General features: G+C 41.8%; 1 protein-coding gene across 1 annotated transcript in view; it reads right to left on the bottom strand.

Moving 5' to 3' along the window:
• The window catches only part of CCDC171 (coiled-coil domain containing 171), a 339,207-nt gene that overhangs the window by 289,620 nt on the left and 24,587 nt on the right, over positions 1 to 25,000 (bottom strand). Inside the window, exons 4-5 of the mRNA XM_056117342.1 lie at positions 14,829 to 15,019; positions 2,408 to 2,554 (exon numbers count right to left, since the gene is read on the bottom strand). Of these exons, the coding sequence (XP_055973317.1) occupies positions 2,408 to 2,554; positions 14,829 to 15,019 (338 nt within the window). The remainder of the gene's footprint in view (positions 1 to 2,407; positions 2,555 to 14,828; positions 15,020 to 25,000) is intronic.

The raw sequence follows: 25,000 nt of genomic DNA, 5'->3' as shown, positions 1-25,000 counted from the left end.
TACGGTAAGTAGGATGTCTGCCTTGCAGTCAACCTGGGTCCAATAGCCAGCATCCCATATGGTCCCCAGAGCACACCAGGAGTGTTTTCTGGACCAAAGATGTAGTTTTAGGGTACAGAGCATGCTTCACATGTATGAGGCGCTAGGTTCAATCCATTGTTCCACAGGGAAAACAAAGTATACTCAGTCAACTCCCCACAATTTGTTAACTTCAGTTCCGTGTCAGTCTGAATGGTTCATTTTCAATTTTCATTGGACAATACATGTTCCCTTGCTTTAATACAGAAAACTTAATCACTTCTTACCTTCCTTCTTTTCCACTGAGGTATCATGATTTACAATAGTATAAAGAACAATGTTTTAGGCATACAAAGATGCTGCACAGAACTATCACCAGGATGTCAATATCGCTCCCACCACCGTCCCAGGTCCCTTCTTAGCAGCCCTCACACCCTGCCTGACATTCAGTTCTGAAAGCAGAAACTTAGGGTTTATTTAATTGGACACTGTCTATCCCCTTACTTTATTTTTTTTAACTCCACGTGAGTGAGATCATCTGGTTTTGGTTCTTCTAACAAGCTTCACTTAGCTCCAGCTACATTCAAGTTGCAGCGTACTGCATTCATCTGTTCTTAGAGTTGATGAATACTTCACCCTGCATAAATCACTGCCAGGAGTGATCTCTGAGCACAGAGTCAGGAATAAGCCTTGAGCACAGCAGGGTGTAACTGAAAGAGACTGGGGGGAGGGGGGGGGGGGGGAAGGGGCATGCAGGGAGAGCAAAAATGACCGGATCCAATAGAGGATGAGGAAGTCCTTGGTAGACAGCAGCCTCTCAGGCCTAGAGAGAATGAGGAGATGAGCAGGAGAGTCCCGGAAGGATGCGATCATTTTCTCAGAAGTATAAAAGTTCACTGAGCGTCGGTTAAAGAACTTGCCTGGCAAGTACAAGATCATGAGTCTGAACCTGAGTGCTGCCCACACTAGCCTGACAGTTCCAAAGCTTGCAATCCCTGCCCAGAAAGGGGACAGGTCAAGAGTGAGGTCACCACACCAAGGCCTAGGAGCCCCAGAAAGAGAAAAAAAATTACTTAGTGGACTTCCTCTAAGGTTTTATAATTTTTTTTTTGTTTTCTGCTTTTTGTGGGTCACACCTGGTGATGCACAGGGGTTACTCCTGGCTCTGCAGTCAGGAATTCCCTGGCAGTGCTCAGGGAACCATATGGGATTCTGGGAATCGAACCTGGGTCGGCTGCGCACAAGGCAAATGCACTACCTCCAGCCCCAAGGTTTTATAAATTTAAACTCCAAGATGTGGTCCCAACCACCAGGTGTGGGAATTTTAGCAGCTGGGGGAGTATTCGGGGCCACTCCTGGCTCTGTTCTCAGGGGTCACTCCTGGTGGTGCCCAGGCGATATGTGATGCCAGAGATCAAACTAGGGTCACAGGCAAGACAAGCACTTTAACGACCTATGCTATCTCCCCAGCCCGAAGTGGGTAATTTTAACACCATCTTCATCAAAGCTGGATACTATCATTTCCTTTCATCTTAGTATTATAAACACTGTAATTTCTCTGATATTTCAATGAGGATTAATATTTGTGTTCGCTGTCTATCTAAAAATTTTTATTTCAAAACTTCCTTCATGTCTGATGCCTTTGGTCAATACTTTTTCCTTTTTCTTAAGAAATTTTAATGCGGGATTCAGAGATAGATGATACATTTACCCTTTGATATAAACGGTTTTCTCATTCAGTATTACTTTTTTACTTTACTTGCAAGGAGGGTGTTACTGTATATAACTTCAATTTTTTTGTAGTTAATTTTGTAAGTCTACTAGTCTGATTTTTCCCTCTGCTTTCATGTGTAGTACTATCTTCTACGTATATGTAGCAGGAAAAGTGTTAATCTAAATTTCCTTCTTAGTTTATTATTGTTTTCATTACTTTACACTTCTTTGTTTTGTTTTTATTTGGGAACCACACCTAGCAATGCTCGGGGATTACTCCTGGCTCTGCACTCAGGAATCACTCCTACCAGTGCTCAGGGGACCATATGGAATGCTGGGGAATTAAGACACGTCAGCTGCATGAAAGGCAAGTGCCTTACTCACTATACAGAAAATATTCTGTGTTTGCTTTTTCAACATTATCATATAATTACCTTCAACCTTTCTAAATGCTCAATTAAAATTAATAACTAAAAATGAACTATCTTTTAAATCAGGGGCAAACATTTACTGATATGCAAAACTTCACAAAGAAACCAAACATTCAACAGAAATGATGTTCCTCAAAATTAGCTTTATAATTTTTGGCAGAGCAAAATTTCTGATATTAAATTATTAATCAGAACTACAAATGTGCATATATATAAACACATCCTATAAAAATTAAAAAATATACCTCAAATTCTTTTCGCAGACATTCCTCTCTCTGAGTGCTTAATTCAAGTTCACTTGTTTGTCGCCGTAAAAGTTCAGAGCAGTTCATGTGTTCTGCTTCTAATTTTTCTACTTTTTTGTGCATACATTGTACAGTACTATCTTGTTCCTAGGGAAAAAAAATTAATTTTTGCATCAAAAAGTTTATAAGCCAAGGATTACTAAAATTTATTCTAGAGAAGTAATTAAAAGTGCATCAACCATACAAAGTTACAAGATCTAAATATTTTTGAGAAATATTTCAAAATATGTTTTTAAAAGCAATACTAAAAAATACTGATTTTCATAATCTAAAAAATTTTATTTAGACATATTTTCATTGAAAATATTAACTATATTGTTCTATGTTGCACTATTCAATTGAATTCTGAGGGCATAAAACTATCTTCATAAGACTATCTTCCCTCCCATTAATTTTGAAATTATAACAGTAATAACATAATGTTAATAGTATTAATGTTAATAATGTTAATTTCAATAACATAATAACATAAAAGCATATTGTTCCACTGATATAGAATAACTAGGCTAATAATGCCCAATAATAACTCTTGAGAACTTTTTATGTGCAATAAGATAGTGTTACTCTGCGTATGCTCTTAAAGTTGCTTCCACTAGATGGCTGTGTTTTATTTCTTCTTCAGTTTGCAAACCTTTGTTGTACTATTGGAAGAAAAATAATTTGTTGGGGGAGAAGATATAAATCTATAAAAATATCTTCATATATTTATATCTAATATACTAACATGTCTTATATAGCATATATAATTATGACTGTTTTATCATTGTCTTTTTACATATCAATATATTTAATAATTATGTGTCACTTATACTGTCATAGATGAAAGAAGTAGCTCAAACACTCAGAACTTTGAGTGAGTTTCCTAATTCTCCACTCTTAAACTTGAGAAAACACAATGTATTTCTTTAATCCTTAAACATATAAAATAAATTCTAAATCAAACAAGAGGGAGGAAAACAGTCTGCGAGAAACACACACAAAAAAAAAAAACAGAGACAGTACAGCAGTTAGGGCGCATGGGCTTCAATTCCACATGGTCCCCTGAGCACCACCGACGTCGGAGCAGACTGGCAGCATCTTCAGGCGAACCAAATGGTGACCAACACCACAGGATGGAGAGGCATCACATCCTCAGCCCAGGCATTGAACAACCAGCCCAGTTATAATAAGAGTCAACCGCGGAACTCCCAGCCCCGCTGAGCCCCCACCAAAGAGACCTCCCACAAATCAAAAAATTTTTTAAAAGAAAACCTCAAATACCTTCAGAAAACATAAGGAGTTCCAGAATGACAGAGTCAAATAACACTGCTTGCCTCCCAAAAAAGTCTAAATTTAAATTAGCATAACTGGAAATTAACCAATGGCTTGCAATAATTCAAGAAACATTAAATCAAGAAAGTCAGCGGGAGTCAGAGAAACTGTAGCACTGTCCTCCTGTTGTTCATCGATGTGATCAAGCGGGCACCAATAACGTCTCCATTTGTCCCTGTCATGAGCTAGTGTAGCCCAATGGTGTCTGCTCGCTCCAGGAACATGAAGTGAGACTTGCTGTTACTATTTTTGGCATATCGAATACGCCCCGGGGAGCTTGCCAGGGAAGATTGCCAGGCTCTGCCGTATGGGCAAGATACTCTCAGTGGTAACTTACTGGGTTCACAGAGAGGGACCGTGGAATCTAACCCCGGTCGGCTGTGTACAAAGCAAACGCCCTACCCACTATGCGATCGCTCTAGCCAGAGAAACTGCACCGTTGTTCATCAATTTGCTCAAGCGGGCACCAGTAACATCACCATTGTGAGACTTGTTGTTACTGCTTTTGGCATATCAAATACGCCAAAAACAGCTTGCCAGGCTCTGCCGTGCGGGCAGGATACTCTCGGTAGTTTGCCAGGCTCTCTGAGAGGGACCGAGGAATCAAACCCGTGTTGGCTCCGTGCAGGGCAAACGCCCTAACTGCTGTGCTATCGCTCCAGCCAGAGAAACTGTACAGGGTGTAAACTGCACAGTCTGTATGCAGAAGACCCCATAAGATCCTTGGTCCCCGACCAAGATCTGGAGCATCACTGGGTACAGCCTGCCCTGAAAGGTTCCAGCACTGCAGCATCTGAGCAGCGCTGCATGCTCTGGTTCTCATGCCAAACTGCCAGTCCAGTGCACTGAGAATTGCCAAGAAGGTCTCCTGGGCCCCTCAGCAATGCCTGGGAGGCCCCTCAGCCTGTCCCCCCACCCAAGAAAAAAAAGCTTGATTCACAGTAGAATGGCAAGGTTTTCGTTTGGGGGACACATCTCACTGTGCTCAGGGGGTTACTTCCAGCATGGAGCTCAGGGAACACTCCTGACAGTACCAGGGACCATGTGGCACTAGGGTGAATGGAGATCTCCTGCATGCAAAGCTATCTCCCCAGCCCCAGAAGACAAGTTGTGTGGGGTACTCATTTTCCCTAATGTCATACTCCCATCCGCATGGCCTTGAAAATCAACAGCCCAGACAAAACAGTAAGGACATGAATGAGACGTGAGTGAGGTGTGCATGTGTGTACAATGAGGTAAAATCAGGCACAAAATATAAGGGTATTCTGACCATCTTTGAGAATCAATGGTAAAATGTATGTCTTGTATGTGTAAAGTCTTGTGTTCAAGAGACATGTAAAGATAAAGAGAGAGACAGAGACAGAGACAGAGACAGAAAGGAGAGGGAGAAAGAGAGAAAGAGAAGGAGGAAATAATGGAGGACAGATGGGGGAAGGAAGAGAGAGGAGGAAAGGAGAAAGAAAGGGGAGAGAAAGGAAGAAAAATACTATGTATATTCTAAAGAAAAATTGTTTCCAATGCTGCAGAGTACTAAGCCAGCTTTTAATTAGATATGAGAAATGAATAAAAGTTATCAGACATTTCAAAGAACTTGCACATATTTATTTTTTCAGGTCCCCTTAACATTGCTGTTATTGATGTTAAAAGTGACTGAGGGTTACCACATATATACCTGGCTGTCATACTGACACTTTTTCTTCATGCGGGGCCATACTCAGCAACATACAGGGGCTAGTCCCTGTATTGCTGGGGGTCCTGGACAAAGAGTTCAGGGACTCCCAGATGCAAAGCATATATACTGATCTTTCAAGGAGTATTTCTGCTCTGACAAATTTTTGCTTTTGTTTCAGGGGACTATGGGGCCACCTGGCTATAGACAGGGCTGACTCCTGGTACTATGCCAAGGGATTATTCTCAGCAGAGCTTGGGGGATCATACGCAGTGCAGAGGATCAAATCTGGACCAGCTTTACCTAAACTCCTATACACTATCTTTCTCCAGCCCTCTGACACATTTCCATACCTGTGGTGCTCACGTGAGGATGCAATACTCTCCCATTTGACCACAATGCTCACCGAGGTTTGCACTCTCACAGGGACAGTGCTTGAACACACTCCTGCCTGAGTGTGTGCTCTTTGCTGAGGTACACAAGTTTCAGCTGGGGTGCTCAAGGGGGATCTCTTCAGTGCTCCACACCAGTACTCACCAGAAGTCACCAGTCCTAGCCTTTGCACTTTTCAGTGTGGTGCTTGCTAGAGTCACACAACCCATTCTACAACACCTGTTTGTTGCTGGGGGGGGGTGGGGAGAAGGAGAGGGATACACCTAGTAGTGCTCAGTGTGTGTACTACAAGTGCTGCAGACTGGATTCCAGCCCATACATGCAAAGAACATGCCAAGCCTACTGAGTGATCTTTCTAGCCTCAAACTTTTCTTTTCTCTTTCTTTTCTTTTCTATATTTATCTCTCTCCCTCCTTCCTTCCTTCCTTCCCTCCTTCCTTCCCTCCCTCCTTCTTCAACACTTCCTTCTGCCAGAGATGAAATCCAAGTCCCAAGCATGCAAGGCAGGTAAGCCATTCCCAGCCCCTGCACCCATGTCTGTGAAGCATGGCTGCAGTGTGGCTGGAAATTGCATGTAGTGCTGGGAATCGCAGACAACAGAGCTTCCTGGATCACCTTTGGCCCACGTGAAATCCATAGATCTCAATGCACAATTGTGTACTTGCAAGTCAGGCACATTAAGCTTCTGGGTCCCAGAATTTACCTGTTATTCACCATATACCACAAAATTCCTAGAGTGGACTTCCCAAGGTGGGTAATACTTCCCCCTGATAGACAGTGGAACAATGCAGGAGAGGGATGGGGGCACTGGAATGATCCAAGGGTGTGACAGTAGCTTCAGGTGCAATTGGTGGGCATTCAGTTGGAAGAAGGTTAAAGCACAAAGGAAAGAAATTTTTCAAAAACTGTTCATATATGTTTTATAATACATAACATAAAGTCATAGTGTTCATGTTCCAAATAAACAAAGGATCAAGGTTGACAATGAGGCCTTATCAAGCAAGCATTGGCAAGCAAGCACGGCCAGCACTCATGACCTGGAAGTCTAGTACATGTGCAGGAATATGCGTGTGCAGTGACCTGCTCACAGTAGGATAATACTGCAAATGGCTATGTATTAATCTAATTTAAATTGTTTCTGATGACTGGTTAAAGAAACTTTGGTACATCTACACAATGGAGTATTACGTAGCTGTTAGAAAAGATGAAGTCATGAAATTTACATACAAGTGGTACAACATGGAAAGTATCATGCTAAGCGAAATGAGTCAGAAAGAGAGGGATAGACATAGAAAGATTGCATTCATCTGGGGAACATAAAGTAACAAAATAGGAGACTAACACCCAACAATAGCTGAGATCAGCACCAGGAGGATTACTCCATAGCTTAGAGGCCAGCCGGGCATTCTAGGGGAAAGGGCAGCTCAGATAGAGAAGGGATCACCAAATAAAGGGTGTTTGGAGGATCCTCCCAGGAGGGGAGATGCATGTCGAAAGTAGACTATGGACTGAACATGTTTGCCACTCAATGCCTCTTTTGCAGACCACAACACCCAAAAGGAGAGAGAGAACACAAGGGATTGCCCTGCCACAGAGGCGGGGGGGATGGGGGGATGGGGGTGGGAGGGATATTATCCATGGTGGTGGAAAATGGGCACTGGTGGAGGGATGGGTATTTGATCGTTGTATAATCGAAACCCAAGCACAAAAAATTGTAAATCTACAACTGTACCTCATGGTGTTTCACTAATAATAAAAAAATTGTTTCTGAATTATGTGAAAGGCAGTCAGCAACAATGTATGTGCAGTGTATTTTTTATTTTTTTAATTATTTTATTTATTTATTGGCTTTTTGGGTCACATCTGGTGATACTCAGGGGTTACTCCTGGCTCTGTATGCAGGAATCACTTCTAGCGGTGCTCGGTGGACCACATGGGATGTCAGAAATCAGACCCAGGTCGGCTGTGTGCAAGGCAAATGCCCTACCCGCTGTACTATCACCCTGGCTCCTGTGCAGTGTATTTTAAATTTTTAATTCATTGACTGATGCGATACCACAGCAGGTAGGGCGTTTGCCTTGCACACGAACCACCCGGGCAACCTGGGTTTGATTCCTCCGCCCCTCTCAGAGATCCTGGCAAGCTACCCTGAGTATCTCACCTGCATGGCAAAACCTGGCAAACTACCTGTGACATATTCAATATGCCAAACACAGTAACAAGTCTCACAATGGAGACATTACTGGGCCCGCTGGAGCAAATCGATGAACAACGGGAGGACAGTGACAGTGACAGTGATACCTTCAGTCTTTACAAACTATAGGTCACATACAAAGCCAACTGTATTATTGTTTCAATAAAATAGCAACATCCTTTTTTTTAAATACGTTTTTCTTATATCTCTACCATACGTTTGGGCTGGAGCGAAGCACAGCAGTAGGGTGTTCGCCTTACAAGCGGCCAACATGGCCGATCCGAGTTCGATTCCTTCGCCCCTCTCGGAGAGCCCGGCAAGCTACCGAGAGTATCTCGCCCACACGGCAGAGCCTGGCAAGCTCCCCGTGACGTATTTGATATGCCAGATACAGTAACAACAAAGTCTCTAATGGAGACGTTACTGGGCCCGCTCAAGCAAATCAACGATCAACGGGAGGGCCTTTACCTTTACCTTTACCATACATTTATGTCTTTTAGTGCTTACTAGTAATAGAATCATAGCAGGCTTGTGTCCATACAATACTATTTGATGTATACAATCAATGTATTTGCCATACTTTTATTATAATATTAACAAAATTGGAATTAAATCATGCAAACAGAATTAAACATTAACATTTATTTATATCAAATCATCTGTGTCAATTGGTAAATTAGATGTTAATTAGAAACTATAATTTAAGTAAAGGCAAACTAAATTTAACCTATTAACTAAATTTTTAATTGCATGTTGATTATATTATATATGAATTTTTTAACTGGTCACTGTGGTTTACAAAGATATTCATTATTGAGTTTCAGGCATACAACATTCCAACACCAATCCCACCATCAGTGTCTGCCTCCCCGTCCCCTGCCCAACCACTGTCTCCAGGTTCCCTCCTGCCCCCCAGCCTGCCTCCTTGACAGGCACCCCCTTTTTCCCCTTTAGGCATATGTTTTACAGAACTGTTTGATATATTTTAACTAATTATTTCTTGGATTTTTAAAAATTTCTTCTTGATAAATTTGGCTGTATATTTGACAATGTAGTATCAAATAGATAAGCTGAGCAAGGAAAAAAAACTAATTTATTAGTTTCATTGATATTTTTGTCTTTTGCCATCTTTATGCAAAAATCGCTTTATAGAAACTAGAGGGCATCATGTCAGGCAAAATAATGGAGAGGGAGAATACGAAATGATCTCACTCACCTGTAGTATAAGGAGAGGAGGGAAGGAAAACAATGGAATTACTAGTGTCATATGAGGACAAACCCTCTGATTACAGAACTGAGATCACCAAGTAGGTGTGTCGGTGAGATGGGGAAATGAAGAACTGGTCTGGAGGTAACATGACGACGCTGGTCTTGGGCATGCTGGTGGAGAGTCTCGGGCATGCTGATGGTGGTGAAGTATGGGGACAGTGTATACCAAAACCATTAATGTTAACACTACTGTCCTCAACGAGTCCAATAATATTACTCCCACTGACCAACTGCAGAGAGGTAGTGATTGGTCACACTAGTCGGTCACGTCGATCACACCGATGGTCTTTTTTTTTTTTTTTGCTTTTTGGGTCACACCCGGCGATGCACAGGGGTTACTCCTGGCTCTGCACTCAGGAATTATCCCTGGCGGTGCTCAGGGGACCATATGGGATGCTGGAAATCGAACCCGGGTCGGCCGCGTGCAAGGCAAATGCCCTACCCGCCGTGCTATCTCTCCAGTCCCACACCAATGGTCTTTTAAGGTCATCATACCAGTGTAATTTTCCTAGTATCAGATTTTCATATCCTAAATTTGATCAACCGTTTATGCATAATGCTGACTGAGATACAACGAACATTAAATGTTGTGAATTAAGCTTAAAACTTCTGCCAATTTTTCTGTTATTATTGTTTCTGAGGAGGCACAGCCCTGGCAGTGCTCAGGGCTGACTCCCAGCTCTGTGCTCAGGGATCACTCCTGGCCAGGCTCAGGGGATCATATGGGGTGTCAGCGATTGAACGTGGGTCAGCCGCATGCAAGGCAAGCACCTACCTGCTCTACTTGATGTTTAAACAATAACTTCTATTCTCAGTGGCTGCTGTAGGTTTAAGGTGTTTTGTTTTCTTTTGTTTGTTTGTATTAGTTTTACCGAGTTAATTATTTTCTGGATATTTTTCCCTTTCCAGGCTTTTATACTCAACAAATTGACTTCATGCAATTATTTTCCATTTTATTGTGTTTATGATCTACATATTTTTACCACATGAATAATATAATACACATAAATTTGCATATGGGGAGCAGGTTGAGCTTTCCTCCCCGCCCCAACCAGGGCTCCGGCAGCCGAAGACCTCCAGGACCAGCCCCCACCATGCTGAGACCACTCTCCGCACACATGAAGGTACTGGCAGAGGGACAAAGCCACACGGGTTCCGGGGCCGAGATCTCCAAGCCTACTCAGATTGGGGCCAAGCATCCTCCACCCAGATCCTCCAAATTCCAGTAGGAGGGGGTCACACCCACCAACTGGCCCCCTGGCGCCGTGTAATCCCATCAACGGCCAAGACTCAGAGACTATAAAAACCAGTTCCCGGAACCGCGTGGCTGCATTTGCGGCCGCGCGACATCTTATTATGACATTTTATTATCTCATTCCTACTTTGGACAAACTGGCAGGCTACTGAATGTAGCCTGCCCACACGGCAGAGTCTGGCAAACTCCTCGTGGCGTACCCAATATGCCAAATACCAGTAACAATGATGGGTCTCATTCTCCTAAAGAGCCTTGAATATAATCTCAGGGCTAGGATGAAAGAGACGTTACTGGGGCCTGCTCGAGGCAATCGATGAATAATAGGATGATTTGTGATTTTGTGAAATTTGCATAATACTTTATAAATATATGAAGATACATATATATTCCATATGTATACTATTTAGATGCTACACAAATGAGTAAAAGATGACTAGCTATAGATACCTGTTGATATAAGAAAATGTAAGTAAATGTCCACAGATACTTCTGGTTTCTTTTGTGGCGGGAGGATGGTTTGGGGCTACATCTGGTTTTGCTCAGGATTTACTGCTGGCTCTGTGCTTAGGGATCACCCATGGAGAGAACTGGGGGACCATATTTGGTGCTGGGGACAGAACCAGGGTAAACCGCACAGAGGCAAGCACCTTAACCCTTGTACTATCTCTCCGGCCCCAGTCCAGTTGTTAAAATGCCTGTGCTACTTAATGACATAATTATTGAGTAATATAATTCATTAGTATTTTTATTATGAAACAAATATTACCAAAACTTTTTGGTATTATTAAAAAAATTGGAATTACCAAAAATATTACCAAAAAATATAATCAAAACTAGTATGTTCTCATAGTATGATATATTGGCTGACTATATAGTGTAGGCATTATATTCATCTTTTGTGTATATTCAAATAGGTTTTCCCAAGGTAATCTTAGTCTTGGTACATTAATATGTACAAGAAAAATTATGAAATATTCCATGCATTTTATGATCAATATTATTTGCGTAAATACATTTTAAAATTTTTCTTCATTATTTTGGTGCCAGTATACAAACCTAGAGCCTCACACATGAAAAGGATGAACTCTACAACTGAACTACACCCTTAGTTCAGAATTAATTTTCTAATAAAACCAAAAAGTACATGAATATCCTTACATATTTAAAAAGTAGTGTGTGTGCATGTGCATCGGTTGTGCATGTGTGTCGGGGGAGTGGGGGTGTATGTGCATCTTATAACTGCACACTGTAGCACTGAAGCACTGTCGTCCCATTGTTCATCAATTTGCTCGAGTGGGCATCAGTAACGGCTCCATTGTGAGACTTGTTACTGTTTTACGCCACGGGGAGCTTGCCAGGCTCTGCACACAGAATATTAAAATCTGAATGAATTTCTCTTTTTTCCACTAGAGGGAAGTGTTGAACTTAAAATGTTTTTAAATAAAGCGAGTTTTTGACTTGACATTTATCAATGGGAAACCAGTGTTAAAAAAATTAATTTGCTTTCTTTCTACAACTTTCAAAAACACAGTCCAAAAAAATTCAATTATTTCTATGTAAATATATAATAGTTTCTCAGAATTCAAACTACGGTTCCAATTCTGAAGAATTATAGAATAACTATAAATTTGTCAATATTAAAGTACTCCTTTTTCCAACTTTGGGAACTATAACAAAAATCTCATTGTAACAGAGTATCAAGCTATTTGTGAAAGAGATAGAACAACGGGTTGAGTGCTTGCTTTGTATGTGGCCAACCCAGGTTCGAGTCCCTGCATCCCATATGCTCCAGTCTGCAGCAGTGACCCCCGGAGTAAAGCCAGGAATAAGTCATGAGCACCACTAGGTTTGGTTCAAAACAAAACAGAAGAGTGATTGCAATGTCTTTCTAGATTTGCAGAGAAAATTCTTGGAAAGCACTGTCCAGAAAGCAAAAGTTTGGGAAACTGGTTTTGTTGGCATTCTGAACACCTACAGTAAAAAATAAATTCAGTACTTCCAGTGTTCACTGCTAGTTTTCATGCTTAGAGAAATCAGGGGACTTCTATTCTCTGTATGTGTGCATTCTGTTTAGTTTTGGGGAACTGGGAAGAGAAAAGGGCTCCCAAACATTGCCAATGATACCTGGCCACCTAGCTCAGTGCCCTCTATGCCAGGGAAAGCCAGGATATCCTGGAGGTGCCAAGAGTCACCAGGGCCACATCTACTGGACTACATGAAGTCTTAGAGATTCAGTGTGCTAGGGGGGGTTGGGGAGAGAGTAAGAGCTTGTGCTTCTTGTAACAGGAGGATGGATGGATCCGTAGCAAAAAGCTCCTGCTTTGTAAGCACTTGGTCTCAAGTTTGATCTGTGGTGGACTCACATGTCCAAGTACCATCCCAGCAGCTCTGCTGTATAAGACCCCTGACAATGAAGAGTGTGATCTTTCTCCAGTGCAGCTAGCTGTGTGAGAGCACTACAACTTGAAAAATTGGCCAGCACCCTATCAAGTACTACATCAGATCCAAGAGTGTGAGTCCCACAGCCAGGCATCTGTCTTTTGCCCAAGTCACCACAACAAGAAGGGAAGGGGAAGAGAAAGCACCTCAACATCATAAAAGAATTCAAAATGAGGGTCGAAGCAACAGCAGGAAGCATGTAGGTTGCTTGCCTTGCATGCAGCCAACCCAGGCTTCATGCCCAGAAACCAATATGGTCCCCCGAGCCCCACCAGGAGTGATCCCTGAGTGCTGTGCCAGTATTAAGCCCTGAGCACCGCCAGGTGTGGCCCCTCAGAAAAAAAAACACAAAAAATGACTATAAAATTGTAAGTGACCCGGCGATGCACAAGGGTTACTCCTGACTCTGCACTCAGGAATTACTCCTTGTGGGGCTCGGGGGACCACATGGGACGCTGGGATTCGATCCTGGGTTGGCGGTGTGCAAGGCAAATGCCCTACCTGTTGTGCTATTGCTCCAGCCCCTCCCACGTTTTAAACAAGACAAATGAGAGGGGGCACAAGAATAGAGTGCTTTGACCTGAGAGCAGTGTCCAATGCTACTGGCTACAACTGAAAATCCGAATATGAAAACAAACAAACTGCAACACTAAAATGCCAGAAGTACTTATGTCCTTCTCTACCTCATGCAATTCATGTAGTAATGTCACTTATCTAGTGGCAGCTGTTGGTAACAGCTTCCCATAAAGTCGCAGGACCACTAATAAACATGGCCTACAAGACTAAGATTAGGAATTAGTTTTGCCTTGAGTATGCTGGTCGAGTAAGGTAACCGTCATTAGGGTAATTGTTAGACAAATCAAGGAACTAAATTCTTATTTTTTAAATACCTGTACTATAAACTGTAACTCTCTTCTTTCTGCTTCCCATTGTTCTGCTTGTAATCTAAACTCCTCCAAGGCTGTCTCCCTGATATGAGACTCCAACTCATTCCTCTCCTGCTGATGGTTTTCCAGTGCATCCTTTATAAGAATAAAATCCTGCTTAACTATTACAAATAAAAGTTATCATTCTTTCTTCCTCCCCATTTTAAATGTACAGAAGACCGTCTTTTCTTAAAGAAGCTAAAGTTCATTAAAATTTATGTTAAAAGCACTGATCGTTTTTTTCATCAACAGAATGTCGATCTGAGAGACTGGAGAGATAGCACAGGGTGAGGCACTTGCCTTACATGTGGCTGGCCCTGGCTCTAGCCCCAGCATCAAATATGGTCTCTCAAGCATCACCAGGTGTGATCCTGAGCCCAGAGCCAAGAGTAAGACCTAATACTACAGGGTACGGTTCAAAAACAAACAAACAAATAAAATTAACAAAAGAAGTGTCACCGAATATTTTACACATCATGTCAATGCAGAACGTGCTCCTTATAGATAATAAATCTTATATCAGGTTCAAAAATGTTGTTCTATATTTATTATATATTTTAACCAAAATCACTGGCCCACATTTCTAAAATTCAAAATTATACAGCCTAAAGGACTGTAGGTTCTTAAAATACATCCATTTAAGTGCTCTTTTTAGACTTTGATCAGACTTCCAAAACTGTTAGGAAAGAAACATTATACATATTATAAATTTTCTGGCAACAAAAATGTGTCTAAAAATGAAAGGAGAGGCAGGGAGGGATAGAGAGAGATGGGAGGGGAAATCAGATTTTCTTGCTTTTCAGTCGCAGTTTTTCTTTCCAAATAATGTAAATTACTTCAAATAATGTAAAACATCTCAATAAATATCACATTTAGAAAACAATCCTTTATAAAAAAAATTTTACCTGTAACAATTTCTCTAGTTTGCTTTTTTCTCTCATAAGTAAATCGTATTCTTGATTGCAATTTTGAATGATATTATCTCTTTCTTCCAAATCGCATTCAAATCTTCTGCATTCTTCTTTCCATTTTTGCTGGGAAATCTGGAGAAGTTTCTCAGTCTCGCTTACTTTCCCTTGAAGTTCTGAATTCTGAGCTATAGGAAATATTTTTAATGTTTTTTTTAAAATAAGACATCAAAGAATGATCAGGAGGAGTTCACAAAGTAGACACTGAAACTAATTCCATTCACAGAATAATCTTTGGACAAAATATTTAAGTTCACCACTCAAGAACCACTTAGTTTTACAATTTCTTGTTGTTGTGGTTGCTTAGTTTTGTTTTTTGTTTTGGGGGCCACATTCAGTGATGCTCGGGAGTTATTCCTGGCTCTACACTCAGGGATCACCCCTGGCGGTGTTCAGCAGACCATACGGGATGCTGGAGATCAAACCTAGGTGGGCTGCATGAGGGCAAGCACACTACCCTCTGTACTATCTCTCTAGCCCCTACAATTTTCAAGCTCATCTTCCCCTCCAGGCATGGTGAGATTCCTAGAGGCATCTCCAGTCCAAGTATAAGCATATCTCTAGCACCAGCAAGTCTTCTGCTTCATCTCCTATTCAAGAAAATTCATCAAATGCTTTTTAAAATACTGTAACACAGTACCCAAAAGGAGAGAGAGAACAAAAGGGAATGCCCTGCCACAGAGGCAGGGTGAGACAGGGGGATGGGGGGTGGGAGGGATCCGTGGTGATGGAAAATGGGCACTGGTGAAGGGATGGGTACTTGATTACTGTATAATTGAAACCAAAGCACAAAAATTTGTAAGTCTACAACTGTACCTCATGGTGTTTCACTATTAAAAATTAAAAAAAAAAAATACTGTGACAAAAACCATGGAGATGGTACAGAGTAGGGCCCACGTCTTGTATGCCTCCAACTCCAGTTCAGTGCCTGGCACCAACTAGTGCAGCTCTGGAGGACACCCTGAGCGCTGGTGGGTCTGGTCTTATTGGTCCTCAATGAGAACTGTTAAGGTGTGGTCACTAGCACAATGAAGCAAGGACAGCAGCACATTCCTGGACCCAGACACTGAGCCATAGGCTCAGCGGGATGGAGTCGATGGACATGCCCTACCCATCATAAGTTCCTCAGTAGCACTTTGAAGAACCAGAAAAGGGATGGGGGACTGACATCTAGGGCAACTTTAGCTGGTGTGTGGTGGAAGGAGGGTTACTTTTTTATTTTTGGCCCTCACCTCATGTTCAGGGCTACTCCCAGCTCTAGGTTCTGGGACTACTTTTCAGCAGTGCTCGGAGGACCATGTGGTTCCAGGGATCAAACCCAGGGTGTCCACATACAAAGCTCACAGACTAGCCCTCTGGGGTATCCCCCAGCACAGAGCTACTTCTTTTTTGAAGACTTAATAGATGATGACTTTTTATATTTGATCTTTGGCAACAAATCAATGATGATACTGAACAGAAGAGATTGTTTAAAACTGAGATTGTACCAACTCTTAAAACTCTAACTAGTCACCCAAAGTTGTGTTTAACTCCTCTCTGCTACTGGTAATAATCTGAAATCACCAAAGCTTCTCAACACACTGCAGGGAATGCTCTGAGGCCGCATCCAGAATTGATGTGGGGCCAGGGGTACAGCCCATAGGCAGTAGTGTATGACAGTCCCTAGTACCACTGGGGTGGCACTGCAGGCCCCTACCACTGCTGGGTCCTCAAAGCATCAGGTGGAGCATCACCAAGGATGATTCTAGGGCCCCCTGTGAACTACCTGGAGAACCCCCCTGAGCCCTGAAAAAAAACCGAAAGTTTCTATTCTAAAATTAAATTCTCTGATTAAATCTCTCTGACCTACTAGCCCTGAACTTAAATAAAATGCTTCCTGGTTGCATTTTTTAAGAAAATAAGGAAACATCCACAAATATTCTAAACAAATACCCACATGATATTATTTTTAATTAGTTTGTTTTGTTTTTAATAGAAAATGTATTCTCTATTTTCTATTTTTGGCCAGGAAGATGGTTCAAAAAGCTGAAGTAAGGGCTGGAGTGATAGCACAGTTGGTAGGGCATTTGCCTTGCACGCGGCCAACCCGGGTTCGATTCCCAGCACCCCATATGGTCCCCCGAGTACCGCCAGGGGTAATTCCTGAGTGCATGAGCCAGGAGTAACCCCTGTGCATCGCCGGTGTGACCCAAAAAGCAAAAGAAAAAAAAAGCTGAAGTATTCTGCATGCACTATAAAAGTGAACAGTGAGAACCACTTAGGAAGAAGCTCTCGAGCTTCACCAAGTGTGGCCCCAAAAGAAAATCTCCCTCCACTCCAGTTACCCTCTCTGTGAGTCATGATTCCACGGTCTAGCATTCATTATTGCAAATAAAATATCTGGGGCACCTCCAGGAGTGACTCCAAAATATTCACTTGGAAAAGTTGAGTATCTTATTTTTGTCCCTAGTTTTCTAAAATGCCATAATAGTAGGCCTTTGGCGAGTTTATTTCTTTCCACAGTGAGGCGTATTCATGAACTTTTTCACTCTAGAAACACAGACTTCAGTTCTGAGATTTTTCCTTAAATAATTTCATTGATAACTTGTGCTTCCATTTTTATTCCTTTCAAATTCCCTATTATTCCAATTGTTCTTCCACTTCTTTTGTCTTTTCTTTCCTATTTTCCCCCTCAGTTTTGTTCATTCTAATTTCTGGGAAACTAATACCATCTTCACCTTCCAATGCTTCTAATGACATATTTTTACTGCTCGTTTCATATTATATTAATTTCTAAGAGCTTTCTTTTTATAGCATCTAGGTTTTTCCCTCATAGATGGCACATATTCTCAGCTTTGAGGATACTGATTCTACTTTTTAAATCAAACTTTCTCCATTAAAAAAATTTTGATTTTTCCAAATGAATTTTTCCCTCCATTTTAGTAGCTTCCCCCAAATACCTGGTAATACTTGGTCCCTCTCTATTAAGGGTGACTATAAATGGAATTGCCTTTTCCACACTCATACACCTACTGCTTAGTTCTGAGCTTAAGAGTGCTGTTTCATAAAGTAACAACATAAGAGACTAACACCCAAGAACAGCTGTGATAAATACCAGGCTGTTCACTCCATGCCTTAGAGGCCAGCCGCACACTCCGGTAAAGGCAGCTCAGATAGAGAAGGGAGCACCAAATAAAGGGTGCTGGGAAGGGTTTCTTCTGCAGACCAAAGCACCCAAAAGGAGAGATAGAACAAAAGGGAGTGCCCTGCCTCAGAGGCAAGGTGGGATGGGGGATGGGGGGCGGGAAAGATACTGGGATTGGTGGGGGTGGAGAATGGGCACTGGTGGTGGGATGGGTACTCGATCATTGTATAACTGAAACCCAAACACAACAACTTGTAAGTCTACAACTGTACCTCATGGTGTTTCACTAATAAAACAAAACAAAAAAAAGTGCTGTTTCACAAATGTGAGCATTAGAGGAGGTTCTGGCTGAGCATTTATGAGGAAAACTCCAACATCAGTACTGTATGGTAAAGTGACTTAGGCAGAGCTTTCCAAAGCCGAGAGATAATACAGGGGCTAAGGCTTTGCATTCCGCTGGACACCAGTTCAAATTCCTGGCACCACTTATGGTCCCCCAAACACCACCAGCGATCACTCCTGAGAAAAGATCCAGGAGTGATCCCTGAGAACAGCAAGGTGTAACCCCCAAGTTCCACAAAAATTTTATAAATAAATAAGTCTTCCATGTTCCCAGCAAGAGAATAAAAATCTGGGTGCTAACTTTTGAGGAAGAAAAGAGAACAAGGAAACGGGAACAGTTTCTCAATATTGGGTATGCCATCATCCTGTTTCTGCCAAGTTATTTTACCTCTCACTTACACTTGAAAGTCTCAGCAAACCCCACATAATTTGCCCTTGGGAAGGAGCAAACAGCTTTCATGGGGAAGGGGGGAGCTTTCCTATCTCTTTGGGTCACTTTTTAGGATGCTCTAGAGTTACTCCTGGCCCTACACTCAAAAAGTACTCCTAGTGGTGCTCAAGGGATCATGTGGGATACCTTGGATCAAACCCGAGTTGTCCTCACTCAAGGCAAGTGCCCTCCCTGCTGTACTGCCCTAATTGTTTTACCTTTTTTGCACATAAAATATACACATAGTGAAACACACAGACCTTAAATGTATCATTCATAAAGCTTTGACAAAAGTATACATATCCTCTACAGGCCGATATCCCTGATGAACACAGATGCAAAGATCCTCAACAAACTACTAGCAAATAGAATCCAACTACTCATCAAAAAGATCATACACCATGACCAAGTAGGATTCATCCCAGGGATGCAAGGATGGTTTAACATTCAGAAATCAATCAACATAATCCATCATATCAACAACAGAAAAGATAAAAAGCATATGATCATATCAATAGATGCAGAGAAAGAATTTGACAAGATCCAGCACCCCTTTATGATGAAAACCCTAGCCAAAATGGGTATAGAGGGGACTTTCCTCAACATAGTTAAAGCCATCTACCACAAGCCTACAGCAAGCATCATCCTCAATGGGGAAAAACCGAGAGCCTTCCCTCTAAGATCAGGGACGAGACAAGGATGCCCACTCTCTCCACTGCTGTTCAACATAGTACTGGAAGTACTTGCAATAGCGATTAGGCAAGAAAAAGATATTAAGGGCATTCAGGTAGGAAAGGAAGAACTCAAGCTCTCACTATTCGCAGATGATATGATACTATACTTAAATAACCCAATAACCTCCACCAAAAAACTCCTAGAAACAATAGACTCGTATAGTAAAGTTGCAGGCTATAAAATCAATACACAAAAGTCCATGGCTTTCCTATATGCAAACAGTGAGAGAGAAGAAAGCTACATGAAAAAAACAATCCCGTTCACAACTGTGCCCCAGAAAATCAAGTACCTAGGAATAAGCTTAACTAAGGAAGTAAAGGACCTGTACAAAGAAAACTACAAAACACTACTTCAGGAAATAAAAGAGGACATGAGGAAATGGAAAGATATCCCCTGCTCATGGGTCGGGAAACTTAACATTGTCAAAATGGCAATACTACCGAAAGCATTGTATAAATTCAATGCAATCCCTATAAGGATACCCATGACATTCTTCAAAGAAATGGAGCAAACACTCCTGAAATTTATATGGAACAATAAGCCCCCACGAATAGCTAAAGCAATTCTTGGGAAAAAGAAAATGGGAGGAATCAACCTCCCGAACTTCAAACTGTACTACAAAGCAGTAATAATTAAAACAGCATGGTACTGGAACAAAGGCAGAACTGCAGACCAATGGAACAGGGTTGAATACACTGACATCTCCCCTCAATCATGTGATGATCTAATCTTTGATAAAGGTGCAAGAAATGTGAAGTGGAGTAAGGAAAACCTCTTTAACAAATTGTGCTGGCATCACTGGACGGCTACATGCAAAAAATAGGCTCAGAACTCTGCCTAACACCATGTACAAAAGTAAAATCAAAATGGATTAAAGACCTCAACATCAGACCAGAAACCATAAGGTACATTGAAGACAAAGTTGGCAAAACCCTCCATTACGTTGAAGCTAATGGTATCTTCAAAGATGTCACGCCACTGGCCGAGCAAGTGAAAACAGAGATAGATAAATGGGACTATCTTAAACTAAGAAGCTTCTGCACCTCCAAAGAAACAGTGACCAAAATACAAAGACAGTGTACACAATGGGAAAGGATATTCGCCGAATACACATCTGACAAGGGGTTGATATCAAGGATATACAAAATACTGGTTGAACTCCACAAGAAGAAAACATCCAACCCCATCCAAAAATGGGGCAATGAAATGAACAGAAACTTTCTCAAAGAAGAAATCCGAATGGCAGAAAAGCACATGAGAAAATGCTCTACATCATTAATCATCAGGGAGATGCAGATCAAAACCACAATGAGATACCATCTCACACCTCAGAGACTGGCCCACATCCAAAAGAACAAAAGCAACCGATGCTGGCGCGGATGTGGCAAGAAAGGGACACTCCTTCACTGTTGGTGGGAATGTTGACTGGTTCAGCCCTTCTGGAAAACAGTATGGACGTTCCTCAAAAAATTAGAAATTGAGCTCCCATTTGACCCAGCGATACCACTCCTGGGAATATATCCCAGAGAGGCAAAAATGTATAATCAAAGTCACGTCTGCACTTGTTTGTTCATTGCAGCACTCTTTAGAATAGCCAGAAACTGGAAGAAACCTGAATGCCCAAGAACAGATGACTGGTTAAAGAAACTCTGGTACATCTACACAATGGAGTACTATGTAGCTCTTAGAAAAGATGAAGTCATGAAATTTACATACAAGTGGTACAACATGGAAAGTATCATGCTAAGCGAAATGAGTCAGAAAGAGAGGGATAGACATAGAAAGATTGCATTCATCTGGGGGATATAAAGTAACAAAATATGAGATTAATACCCAAGAATAGCTGAGATCAGCACCAGGAGGATTACTCCATAGCTTAGAGGCCAGCTGGGCATTCTAGGGGAAAGGGCAGCTCAGAGAAGGGAGCACCAAATAAAGGGTGTTTGGAGGATCCTCCCAGGAGGGGAGATGTATGTCGAAAGTAGACTATGGACTGAACATGTTTGCCACTCAATGCCTCTTTTGCAGACCACAACACCCAAAAGAAGAGAGAGAACACAAGGGATTGCCCTGCCACAGAGGCAGGGTGGGATGGGGGGAATGGGGGTTGGGGGGATATTATCCATGGTGGTGGAAAATGGGCACTGGTGGAGGGATGGGTTTTTGATCATTGTATAATCGAAACCCAAGCAAAAAAAAATTGTAAATCTACAACTGTACCTCATGGTGTTTCACCAATAATAATAATAATTTTAAAAAGTCAATTATTAAAAAAAAGTATACATATTCTCAAGTAACACAGCCTTCTATCAAGAGATAGACCACTACTTTCAACCTATAAAGCTTATTTGTAACTTTTAACAGTGAGTTCTAACTGCCAACCCATCCCTTGGGTAACCATTGTTCTTGACTTTTTTCACCACGGTCACAGTCATGGTCCTCCCGTTGTTCATCGATTTGCTCAAGCAGGCCCAGTAACGTTTCCATCATGAGACTTGTTGTTACTGTGTTTGGCATATCGAATACATCACGGGGAGCTTGCCAGGCTCTGCCGAGCAGGCGAGATACTCTCGGTAGCTTACTGGGCTCTCAAAGAGGAGCAGAGGAATCAAACCGGGCTCACCCGGGCAGGCTGCACACAAGGCAAACGCCCTATGGCTGTGCTACAACTGGTATATTTCTGTCATAGTATTTCATGTAAGCAGATCAAATGGCACATCCTTTTTCGTATAAAATTTCATTAGGTACACTGCTTCCAAGGCTCGTGTTTTGCAGGCATTGGGAGTGAGTTTGTTTATACTGCTGAACAGAATTTCATTGTGTAAATATAATACAAGTTGCTTCTCTACTCACTAATGAATGAACATTTGGTTTTCATTTTTCCCAGATCTGGGCTGTCATTAATGGAGTTACCATGAAATTCATGTTCTTGTCTTTTATGGGAAATGTTTCTTGAGGAAATACCAAAGAATAAAACTGATGGGTCATAGAATAAATACACTTTTACTTTTTTTTTTTTTTGCTTTTTGGGTCACACCCAGCGATGCACAGGGGTTACTCCTGGCTCTGCACTCAGGAATTACTCCTGGCAGTGCTCAGGGGACCATATAGGATGCTGGGAATCGAACCCGGGTTGGCCATGTGCAAAGGCAAAAACCCTACCCGCTGTGCTATTGCTCCAGCCCCTACACTTTTACTTTAAAAGAAGGTGCCATGAGCCAGGGAGATGGCTCAATGGGCTGGAGCTCATGTTTTGCAGAGGGAACTGAGTTCAATCCTGACAAGTGTGGCCACCCAACCACTGCTAGCTATGTACCCCCCCAAAAAAAAGGTGTCACATTTTTCCAAATTATATTTATCCCATTTGCTCCCTCACTAACAAAATATGAGCATTCCAGTTGTTCTATATCCACATCAACATTCGATGTCAATATCAAATATCAAAACTCCTTTTCAATAAGTTATCTGAGGAATATATGACAGTGGTTTTATTTTCCATTCCCACAATGACAAGGAAGATTAAGAATTTTTCATGTAATTAAGGTCCTTTCTACCATCTTCCTCTGCAAACTTCTTTTGAAATCATTCAATTTTGGGCAAGTAATTTTCCATCTTCCCTGAAATTCAATTTCTTCAGAATAAAATGATAGTTGTTAATTCACATATCTAGAACTTTTCAATTCTCATTTACACAAGAGGTATACTTATTACATATCAAAGGTAATCAAATTTAAAACAATAACAAAAAATTAGCTGAGACTAGAGATTACAGATAACCTTTACAATAATTATAACTCAAGACTTGCTTAGCTCCATGCAATTAACAAAGCACTTTGATTTTTTTATTTCATCCATAAAATATTTTTTCACCCAAAAAAACTGGGGCACCCCAGAGTGGGGCGGGTGAGAGCCCTCCACACTCCAAGGGACCCAGCCCCGGCTGCCAACCTCCACTACCACACTGCCGCCACACTCCAGGCCACTTCCCAGACTGCGTGGCCACTTTGTGGCTGCACGCCACATCATAAAACACTTCCTACCCATTTTCCATAATTACCACACCATATTTGATGGGGTTCAGACAGTAGGCAACAAAATCATAGAAATATATCACTGTATCACTGTATCACTGTCCTCCCATTGTTCATCGATTTGCTCGAGTGGGCCCAGTAACGTCTCCATTGGAGACTTTGTTGTTACTGTGTCTGGCATACCGAATACTCTCAGTAGCTTGCCGGGCTCTCCGAGAGGGGTGGAGGAATCGAACTCGGGTCGGCCATGTTGGTCGCTTGTAAGGCGAACGCCCTACCCGCTGTGCTACTGTTCATATTACCTTACAAAAATAAGAACTCACAAATGCAATAGAAACTTTATTGTCCTTACACAGCTGTAAAAAATTGCAAACAATATATAAAAAGTCAGATATCAAAATAATAGTTACAAATTGATTCCAAATAAGGTACAACAAATTTGTCAAGCTAATTCTTGCCACTAAAATTATTACGGGGAACTGGAATGATAGTACAGTGGGTTAAGGTGCTTTTCTTACAAGCCAACTACCTGGTTTTGATCCCCAGGACCCTGTAAGATTCCCCAAGCACCACTAGGACTAATTCCCACTAGGGCAGAGCCAGAAGTAACTCCTGAGCATCACCAAGTGTGACCCAAAAAAAAAAAACTAAACAAAATCATTATAATAGTTATCCCTGTGTAAGGCTTTTAGTAACATTCTATCACAAGATCATGGTGTTGACCATGATTAAGAGCTTATACTTAACAAAGCACATTTCTTTATATATATTAGCACTGCACTGTAGGAATGTCCTCCCGTTGTTCATCGATTTGCTCGAGCAGGCACCAGTAACTGTTAAAGCTCTTACTGTTTTTTGGCATATTGAATACGTCATGGGTAGCTTGCCAGGCTTTGTCATGTAGGCAAAATACTCTCGGTAGCTTGCCAGGCTATCCAAGAGGGGCGGAGGAATCGAACCTGGGTCAGCCTCATGCAAGGAAAATGCCCTACCCACTATGCTATCACTCCAGTTTGTTTATATTACACTAAATAAAAAGATATTAAAAGATGCCTGTTTGTGCTATATAAAAGATACCTTTGGAATCTGGAGAGAGAATACAGGGGTGAAGATGACTGCCTTGCATATGACCAACCCAAGTTAGATCTCCTCATAGCTTTGTCTCCCAAAACATTGCCAGGATCAAACTCCCCAGCACAGAGCCAGGAGTAACCTCCAGCACTTCTGGGTGTGGCCAAATTCCATCCCACCCAAAAAGAGCTAACTTTGGGGAATTAAAACCAGTTCCTGGAGGTGGAGAGACAATACAGAGAGTAGGGCGCTAGCCTAGCACACAGCCAACCCACGTTCGATCCCTGGTATCCCATATGGTCCCCTGAGTCCACCAGGAGTCATTTCTGAGTGCAGAGTCAGGAGGAAGCCCTGACCATCACCAGGTGTGGCCCCC

This window comes from Sorex fumeus, unplaced genomic scaffold (assembly GCF_029834395.1).
Source record: "Sorex fumeus unplaced genomic scaffold, SorFum_2.1 ptg000034l, whole genome shotgun sequence".
In the NCBI taxonomy this organism is placed as follows: Eukaryota; Metazoa; Chordata; class Mammalia; order Eulipotyphla; family Soricidae; genus Sorex; species Sorex fumeus.
The sequence above is the reverse complement of the archived record's forward strand: the minus strand, read 5'-3'. Positions and strand labels throughout refer to the sequence as shown.